General features: G+C 39.2%; 1 protein-coding gene across 1 annotated transcript; it reads left to right on the top strand.

Annotated features, from left to right (window-relative positions):
* The first annotated feature begins 1,267 nt into the window (after nucleotides 1-1,267).
* LOC309666351 (putative inactive serine protease 58) lies at nucleotides 1,268-9,889 on the top strand. The gene is given in 6 exon segments (XM_082473705.1): nucleotides 1,268-2,148; nucleotides 2,368-2,416; nucleotides 2,418-2,625; nucleotides 7,995-8,131; nucleotides 8,215-8,343; nucleotides 8,345-9,889. Coding segments are annotated over 6 exon segments (735 nt in total). The 5' UTR covers nucleotides 1,268-1,957; the 3' UTR covers nucleotides 8,366-9,889.
* The last annotated feature ends 753 nt before the right edge of the window (nucleotides 9,890-10,642 follow it).

Here is a 10,642-nt window from a genome sequence, read left to right as displayed (position 1 = left end):
TTTGCTTCTAAGTTTATTCAGGTTGTTGGTAGAATCCGTTCCCCTGTGGTTGCATTACACAGGACCCTTGCTTTTTGCTGGCTGTGAGCTGAAAGCTGTCTTCAGGGCCTTGAGGCTGTACTTGGTACAGGCAGGTCACCCGTACATAGTTCTTTGCCACCTGGGCTCCCTCAACATGGCTGCCTACTTGGTCCAGCAGCATGAAGAATCTCCCTTGTGCACACTAGCAAGATGGGTATTTATACAATGTTAATGCAATAGATTAACATAATCACGGGGAAGACAACCCATAACTTTGGCCATATTCTGTTAGAAGCAAGTCACAAGTCCCACCCACACTCAAGGGGAGGCCCTCGGGGATTATGCGGGGTGTGAAATGGGGCACGGCTCTATCCTCTATAACATTCAATAGAACGTTGTGAAATAATGAATGTATTGGTTCCTTAATTCCTACGCAATAAAAGACAATGCAAGTCTTATATATACAAGACTTAAAAGATAAGGCTTCTCATTCTTTAATTTCTGCTTATGTCTCCACCCAGCTCTTAACATTCCCCCTATAATACTTGGTAGTATTTCCACAAACACACCACGTTGCTTCACGTACTCATGCCTTTATAGAAGAAGCCTTTCTCTCTTTTTGAATTATTTTTTCTCTTCTTTTTATGTCAGACAAGCTCCTTTCTCTTCTCTAAGACCCAGATAAATTTTAACTTCTGGGTAATGTTTCACGTACTCATGCCTTTACAGAAGCTTTTCCCTCTTTTTGAATTAGTTTTTCTCTTCTTTTTATGTCAGACAAGCTCCTTTCTCTTCTCTAAGACCCAGATAAATTTTAACTTCTGGGTAATACTTCCTTGCACACAACGTAGAAGTGAACGTCTTCACTTCTTATGGTATGCTCTGAGGCACATACCTCCATTTTTAAAAATGTTTCTCTGACATTTTATTATGCACGTTTTCAAACATAAAACAAAGCTGAAAGAATTTTACAGCATATACCTGTATATACCACTTGGATTATACCATTGAGTAATCTACTTCTTCTCTTTTTTTAAAATAAATTTATTTATTTATTTATGGCTGCATTGGGTCTTCGTTGCTGCACGAGGGCTTTCTCTAGTCGCCCAAGCGGGGGCTACTCTTCATTGCGGTGCACGGGCTTCTAATTGTAGTGGCTTCTCTTTGTCGTGGAGCACAGGCTCTAGGCGCACAGGCTTCAGTAGTTGTGGCTCAGTAGTTGTGGTTCACGGGCTCAGTAGTTGTGGCGTGCTGGCTTTAGTAGTTGTGGTTTGCAGGCTCTAGAGTGCAGGCTCAGTAGTTGTGGCACACGGGCTTTTTTGCTCCCGGCATGTGGGATCTTCCCAGATTGGGGTATGAACCCGTGTCCCCTGCACTGGCAGGCAGATTCTTAATGACTGCGCCACCAGGGAAGTCCCTGTATTTATTATTATTGAATGTCTCCACTCATTAGAATGTATGAGTGCAGAAATATTTCTCTGTTTTGTTTACTATGTAGCACAAGCCCTTAGAGCCTGACACACACTAGATGCTTAATATTTACTTGTTGAATGAATGAATGATTTCCTCCCTCTCAGACTCAGTTAGCATTTGCTCTGTTCTTTAAATGACATATATCACTCAGCCTAGCATTGTCAGGAGAAAGGGTTAAGATTGGTCAAAGCATTCTAAAAATGGTAGAAAAATGAGTTGATTTAACATATGTCCACTGAATCATGGAAGGTATTTAAGGAAGGTTGTATTTTACTTTGAAGAATGCTTATGGACAACTAAAAGAGAAAACACCTTTTATCTTTTGAAATAGATATGTTTCTATCATTTTTTCTTGTTTTAGAACAAAGAAATTCAGTTTACAAATTCAACTTACAGATAAAGGTACTGGAGAGAAGGGTGGGGGAACTTGAGTCTATCGAGTTAGCTTCCTTTGTTTTCTCTAATGATACCTGAAAAACAATCTCAGCATTTCCGGTCTCTGTTTCTCTCTCCAGTTGCTTTGACCTTTGACCCAGATTACAAAGATGTCATCACTCCCCCCTACATGATCTACTTGAAATCTGATTACTTGCCTTGTGTTGGAGGCCTGATCCACCCGCTTTGGGTGATCACAGCTGCACACTGTAACTTACTGTGAGTAATAAGCCCCCAACATCAACCTACATTTTGGGTTCTCAGGTTGGGTACAGACCAGAATCCTGCCTGGGATCCACCCAATTAAATAGGATTAGAGAGGCCTTCTGGGGATGTTCAGTAGTAGAGAAAAGGCTTTGGGGAGGAGCTAATAAAGGCCCATAAGGATGGATAAGCCATGTCTGTTAAGTCCTCTCATGAATATCCCTATTGCTCCAGGAAGCTTCAGTTAATACTGGGGGTTACAAAACCATCAAATCTAAAAGAAGAAAAGCATACAAGTGGTTGGTTATGAGAAGATGATCCATCATCCACAATTCTCCATCACTTCTATTGAGCATAACTTCATGTTAATCAAGCTGCAAACCCACATAGAACTCAATGGCTATGTGAAACTGGCCAGCCTGGCCAAAGAACCTGCCACTGAAGACACCATGTGCACTGTCTCCACCTGGACCTACAATGTGTGTGATCTCTGTGAGTAGCTCTCAGAACCAGACATGCATCTCTCCCGCCTCCACTCTTGGCTTCTTCTAACCTTGAGCTCTCTTCTAACCTTTTCATTCATCCTTTCATCTCCTTTCCCTTCCCTAGAGCCTCACTGCAGAAGTCCTGCAATCTTTTGTTTCCCACTGTATCTTTCTACATCTTTGCTTTCATATCTGATAGACGTGGTGTTAGTGGAAACAGGACATTTGTATTCTGGTCTTAATTTGCTGTATGACAGCTGGTCGGTCACTTTACATTTGGAGCCTTAATTTTCTGAATTCTGAAATATGGCACAAACTGTATCAGATGGTTTCCAACCATTTCAGGCAATAAAGAAACTTAAAGCCTTGAAATAGCATGAAATAATGTTTATGTGTTAAACGTAAGATAAATACATAATATTGTGCTAAATCATGCAGAACTTCCATATGCAAAATTGTGATACAGATCAACAAAAGTTTAAGAAAATATTTCTCAAGTATTTTTAACTGGTAACATTCTGAAAATGAACACTCACTCACTTCTTCAGGAAGTTGGAAAACGACTATCATTTTTTTCAGTGGAAGTCTTCCGTATATAATTCAAAACTACTGAATTTCATGTTCTACCTAAGCTTTCTTCTATGTCACGTGTTTCAGACTACATGAAAAAACTTTGAGCAAATGAAGACAGCCTTCTCTTTTCTAAGTTTTGTGTCTGTCTTCCCTCTTCCCACTATCCCATTCCATATTTTTCATGCAAATCCTAATCAACTGTCTCTAGCTATTAATCAAGATGGCAGTGAGTACTGGAGGTGGGGGGAGGTGAGTAACAATAAGAAAAAACTATGATAGAGTCCCTTAGGAAGAATTAATACATTTTTACTCATGAGTAAGTCTGAATATATTTAATATACAGCATACACTAGACATCATAGTATGGAAAGGAGATTAATTTTTAACAAGCTTATCAGATTACATTTTTTCCATCCACTTCCACTTTCTTTTACAGAAGCCAAGAGGTGGCTACACACCTATCCTAACAATGCTGCCATTACTCAAACCTTTTAAAACTACTTTTTGATAAATACCTTCAGATCTTGGGATACATTTTCTTGAATATATCACAAAAGTAGAAATTCTTTTTTTCCCAGCTTTAGTGAGGTATAATTGACAGATAAGCACTGTACATTTTTAAGGTGTAAAAATTCATGTTTTGATATGCATATATTGATACATTGTAAAATGATAGCCCCAATCAAGCTAATTATCCACCACCTCACATATTCACCTTGCGTGTGTGTGTGTGTGGTGAGAGCACTTAAGATCTATTCTCTTATATCATCTCACACCAGTCAGAATGGCCATCATCAAAAAATCTACAAACAATAAATGCTGGAGAGGGTGTGGAGAAAAGGGAACCCTCTTGCACTGTTGGTGGGAATGTAAATTGATACAGCCACTATGGAGAACAGTATGGAGGTTCCTTAAAAATCTAAAAATAGAACTACCATACGACCCAGCAATCCCACTACTGGGCATATACCCTGAGAAAACCATAATTCAAAAAGAGTCACGTACCACAATGTTCATTGCAGCTCTATTTACAATAGTCAGGACGTGGAAGCAACCTAAGTGTTCATCGACAGATGAATGGATAAAGAAGATGTGGCACATATATACAATGGAATATTACTCAGCCATAAAAAGAAACGAAATTGAGTTATTTGTAGTGAGGTGGATGGACCTAGAGTCTGTCATACAGAGTGAAGTAAGTCAGAAAGAGAAAAACAAATACCGTATGTTAACACATATATATGGAATCTAAAAAAAAAAAAAAAAAGGTCATGAAGAACCTAGGGGCAAGACGGGAATAAAGATGCAGACCTACTAGAGAATGGACTTGAGGACACGGGGAGGGGGGAGCGTAAGCTGGGACAGAGTGAGAGAGTGGCATGGACATATATACACTACCAAATGTAAAATAGATAGCTAGTGGGAAGCAGCCACATAGCATAGGGAGATCAGCTCGGTGCTATGTGACCACCTAGAGGGGTGGGATAGGGAGGGTGGGAGGGAGGGAGATGCAAGAGGGAAGAGATATGGGAACATAGGTACATGTATAACTGATTCACTTTGTTATAAAGCAGAAACTAACACACCATTGTAAAGCAATTATACTCCAATAAAGATGTTAAAAAAAAAAGATCTATTCTCTTAGAAAATTTCAAGTACACCATACAGCAATATTAACTCTAGTCACCATGCTGTACATTGAACCTCCAGAACTTACTCATCTTACAACTGAAAGTTTGTACCCTTTGATCAACATACCCCTATATCCTCCACCCCCTAGTCCTTGGTAACCAGCATTCTACTGTCTGTTTCTATGCATTTGGCTTTTTTAGATTTCACATTTAAGTGAGATAGTATTTGTCTTTCTGTTTCTGGTTTATATCACCCAGTATAACATCCTCTAAAACAAGAAAAACGGAGCTGGAGGAATCAGGATCCCTGACTTCAGACTACACTACAAAGCTACAGTCATCAAAAAAAGTATGGTACTGGCACAAAAACAGAAATATAGATCAATGGAACAGGATAGAAAGTCCAGAGATAAACCCACACACCTATGGTCAACTAATTTATGACAAAGGAGGCAAGAATATACAACGGAGAAAAGACAATCTCTTCAATAAGTGGTGCTGGGAAAACCGGACAGCTACATGTGAAAGAATGAAATTAGAACACTCCCTAACACCATACACAAAAATAAACTTAAAATGGATTAAAGACCTAAATGTAAGGCCAGATACTATAAATCTCTTAGAGGAAAACACAGGCAGAACACTCTATGACATAAATCGAAGCAAGATCTTTTTTGATCTACCTCCTAGAGTAATGCAAATAAAAACAAAAATAAACACATGGGGCCTAATTAAATTTAAAAGCTTTTGCACAGCAAAGGAAACCATAAACAAAACAAAAAGACATTCTCTCAGAATGGGAGAAAATATTTGCAAACGAAGCGACTGACGAGGAAATAATCTCCAAAATATACAAACAACTCATGCAGCTCAATAACATAAAAACAAACAACCCAATCAAAAAATGGGTGGAAGATCTAAATAGACATTTCTCCGAAGAAGACATACAGATGGCCAAAAAGCATATGAAAAGATGCTCAACGTCACTAATTATTAGAGAAATACAAATCAAAACTACGATGAGGTATCACCTCACACTGGTCAGAATAGCCATCATCAAAGAATCTACAAACAATAAAGGCTGGAGAGGGTGTGGAGAAAAGGGAACCCTTCTACACTGTTGATGGGAATGTAAATTGGTACAGCCACTATGAAGAACAGTATGGAGGTTCCTTAAAAAAACTAAAAATAGAGCTACCATATGATCCAGCAATCCCACTCCTGGGCATATACCCAGAAAAAAAACATAATTCAAAAAGATACATGCACACCAATGTTCATTGCAGCACTATTTACAATAGCCAGGACATGGAAGCAACCTAAATGTCCATTGACAGAGGAAAGGATAAAGAAGATGTGGTACATATATACAATGGAATATTACTCAGCCATAAAGTAGAAGTAAATAATGCCATTTGCAGCAACATGGATGGACCTAGAGATTGTCATACTGAGCGAAGTAAGTCGGACAGAGAAGGACAAATATATGATATCGCTTATATGTGGAACCTAAAAAAATGGTACAAATGAACTTATTTACAAAACAGAAATAGAATCACAGATGTAGAAAACAATCTTATGGTTACCAGGGGTCGGGGGAGGGGGAAGGGGGAAAGGGATAAACTGGGAGATTGGGATTGACATATACACACTATTATATATAAAATAGATAACTAATAAGGACCTACTGTATAGCACAGGGAACTCTACTCAATACTCTGCAATGACCTATATGGGAAAGTAACCTAAAAAAGTATTTGTATATGTAATTGATTCACTTTTCTGTACAGCAGAAAGTAACACGACATTGTAAGTCAACTATACTCCAATAAAAAAAAAAAAGTAGAATTTCCTTGTCCTTTGAGAGACAATTTGAGTTTTGGAAATAGGCAAATGTCCTTCTGTTAAGCAGTATGTTTGATTCATCTGGGTATGTCACTTGAGTCAAAAAGAGATGTAACTTACAAAAAAATGCAGTTTATTTTGATCTGGCTCATGAAGTAGTTAAGTAAGCATTTCCAAAAAAAACATTCCCAAAAGAAATGTTGAGCTATACAATTATTGCTGGGCTGGAAAATAAGGCAAAGAATCTCAATCATTTTCTTTTAAAGAACTAATATATTATTTTCAAATAAAGACACTCAAACACACACCCATTAAAAAAAACAAAATCTTAAACTAAAATACTTCCTCCTAAAGAAGAATCTTTGGCAAGAAAACTAACCTGTGTGGAGATACTACTTTGCTCTTGTTTTTCTCATTTTGTTGCAGATTGGAAAAATTTTGTTATGGGTCTGCACAGTTCATAGTACGTGTGAACCACTGATATAAAGGAAATAACTTGAATTAGGAATGAGGAGACTTAGTTTCAAATCCTAGTTTTATGGGTTTAAGAAAACCACTTTTTGAGTGATTTTAAATGAAAAATTAGGCTTAGAGCTCACTAAATTCCTTCAAACTCTCAGAATAGGAGTGACCTTGTTTAAGGGTACAAACTTGCAACTAGTAGATAAATAAGTTCTGGAAATCTAATACACAGTATAGTGAATATAGCTAGCTATATTGTATTACAATCAAACTTGCTGAGGGACTAGATCTTAATTTTTCCCACCACGAAAAAGAAATGATAATTATGTGAGGTGGTAGAGGTGAACTATTGCCCCAATGGCAATCATATTACAATATTCAAATGTGTCAAATCAATATGCTATATACCTTAAATTTATAGTGTTTCTTGTCAATATATTTCAATTTAAAAAATTAGAAAGGAGACAGTGATTAATGTAAAATATGGGACAAATAAAAAACATGGGAGCTCAAAAAGTAAAATAAAATTGAATGAATAAAATTCCAACTCAACAGACACTTTTTAAATGTCTGAATTGCCAGAAAAATTTTAAGTAATTTATTTCATTTCATTGCAGAAATGTCTTATATTTACATCTAACTTCCAAGAATTTAATCTCTTTTATAAGCAGATAGACACTTTGTATCATGAGAAATTGTTAATCTGATCATTTCCTATGGTCGTAGTGGTCATAGTTGTGATTTCTCTCAGTGTTTGAACTCTTCCTTTCTACCAGGAGATGAAATATGTTGAAAAAGAGGGAAAGGAAACAAGAAAGTTTGGTATCTCGTAACACTTAAAGTTCTATTTCTTTCTTTCCTCTAGACAAGGACCCCGACTCACTGCAGAATGTCAATATCTCTGTAATCTCCGAGACTGAGTGGCGCAAAGCCTATAAAACCTACATCAGAGATAGTATGATGTGCGTGGGCATCGTGCCAGGAAGGAGGCTGCCCTGCAAGGTAATGTACTCTCAATGCCTTAATTTTCCCATTTTATTGTGCCCTTTGCCAGAAAAATAACCCGGTTTCCTTTTTCCTGGCAGGAAGTCACAGCTGCCCCTGCCATGTGCGATGGGGTACTTCAAGGAATCCTGACTTTTGCAGAGGGATGTGTTTTGAGAGCCGATGTTGGCATCTATACCAGAATCATTAACTACATACCCTGGATTGAAAAATACCATCCGGAACAACTGAGCTCTCATGATGGGAACTCTAGACCATATGACACCACCTGTCCCCAAGTCCAGCCTCAGAATTAAATCTAATCAGTGTCCTGAGTTGCATCACACATACCTGTCTCACTCCTGCCCCACAGAGTGGGTGACTGGTACCTACCTGTACTGTGATTATACATGGCAGCCCTCCCTCCTCACCTAATGATGATGATGGCAAACTCCATACCCCTTAGGCAGTTGGAATTTATGGAGTGGCAATTGTGTTCTCTCTAATGAATTGATCATTGACTTATTGAAAAAAAAAGGCCACTCGATTGCCATCTTGGGCGACAAAACCCCTACTACTTGCACAGAATTCAATAGCATGTGCTTTTGGCAAGTTACACATGGCAAACGGAAGTCTGAGAAGGATGGAGCTACACAGAAGTCCCAGGGAATGGAGAGGGTTTAAGGAGGGGTGCTGTTGGAGGAATGGCGCTTGGTTTCCCCCTGCCCACACAACTCTCAGCACCAGACACAGATTCTGGACATTCATTTTGCAGGATTCTCGTAGGGACTTGCGCTCTGAGAGGTTAATACAAAAGTTAACTGGGGCTTAGGACACAGCAGATGAACAGGGAGTCCAGGTTGGATTTTGCCAATATACGTGCACGTGGGCTCTTTCTACTATGCCAGCTGCCCCGGGAACTGCATTCTCCCCCAGTTATCACTCTTGCCTTTTTCTTCCTTCCTGTTGTTTTCATTTCACCTCTGCAGCTCCATTTACCACCTGAGAGTTTTAATTGACAGTTTTCTATGGGGAGTGGCCTTTGGTCAGTTGACTGAGGATCAAAACCACAAAAACAAAACCGAGTTCTAGAGAGTTCTGTCTGTGGCCATTACCAGTGGACTATTACACCCTTATGGTCTAGCTAGGCAAAAAGAGAACCCCTCTTAGAAAGCAGAAGTTCCAGCAGAAAATCTTGTGCTCACTAGGTTCTAAAACCTCTAAGTCAATAAAGCCTAGCTTGCGGTGTTGAACAGCAACATTGTGTGTGGATTATTCAGTGCTATTGCGAGCACTTCACCTTCATGTATGTTATTAGTTGAATTTTTTTTTGCTTTGGAAGAAACAGATGGTTTTTGCAGGAAAGCACCTCAGCCTCTGTAGATGTTTCCCAGTTTGAAATGGTGCTACAGTTTCAATAGATCATACTGATGTCTTACAAAGCCAACTGATCCTAGGTGATGAAGCAGATGGTAAGGTCACTGAATTCCATGGGCATCAGCCTACTGTCTCACTGCTACCAGTAAGGTAAGTAAGGTAACTTCCTTGGTTGGAAAGTACATTCCATTTTTGTGGAATATATAAGGGATTCAAGGATGGTGGTGCTGAGAGTGACGATGGCAAAAGAAAGAAAATCCAAATCTAGAATATGTCGGAAATTCCCTGGTGGTCCAGTAGTTAGGACTCTGCATTTTCACTGCCGAGGGTGTGGGTTTGATCCCTGGTCGGGGAACTAAGATCTCACAAGCCACGTGGCACAGCCAAAAAAAAAAAGAATATGTCATGTGCAGTGAGAATAAATAGCTACTCCCTCCGTGACAAAAAGGGGCTCATCTCCCACCACATGGCTGGTGGGAGACCTGGGGTACCAGTGATATGTCATCATTATATTAAGGGTGAGATTGGTCACCGACACTGGCAAATTGGGTCTTTGCAAGAAGTCTCTGCATATGCTCCGTTTGGTTCCATTGCTCACTTTGTTTGTGGAGCCATTTAAAAACCACTCAGAACAATGAGGAAGGACTTCAGAACAGACCAGCTTGTCTATCTGATCGTTAAAGTCTTCTGCAGTGAGAGCATTTTGGTGAGAATTCTCATGGGACACATTTTCCTGCTCCAAGCTGACCTTGAAGAATGCTTGTACATAATTCTTCCTCAAATAGCTTATCTCCATTCCCCCGTCTTGCTCTTTCTGATTGCCTACCAGGGAAGACCACCAGCCACTCCTAAGAAATTCAAATAAATCTTGACCTCAAGAAAGAGAATTAGATATGTTGATTGAGCTTTTGTCTCCTGAGAAGAATTCAATTCTCCTTTTTCCTTCATGGCATCCCTCTGAAGGGTTTTAATATCACAACAGTACACGTGCAATTGGACCAATATATCAACCAAAGTTATGCATAATCAAGGTGAAGTCTTTTCACCCTCAGCGAACTGTTCAGGGAGAAATCTCTTTGAGGTCATAAGTGTGGATTGAGGAAAGGCTGCCCAGAGTAATTGCTTATGCAACTAATTTGGACACTCAGGGCC

This window comes from Balaenoptera physalus, assembly GCF_965194825.1.
Source record: "Balaenoptera physalus genome assembly, chromosome: 8".
In the NCBI taxonomy this organism is placed as follows: domain Eukaryota; kingdom Metazoa; phylum Chordata; class Mammalia; order Artiodactyla; family Balaenopteridae; genus Balaenoptera; species Balaenoptera physalus.
This window is presented reverse-complemented; position numbering and strand designations above follow the sequence as displayed.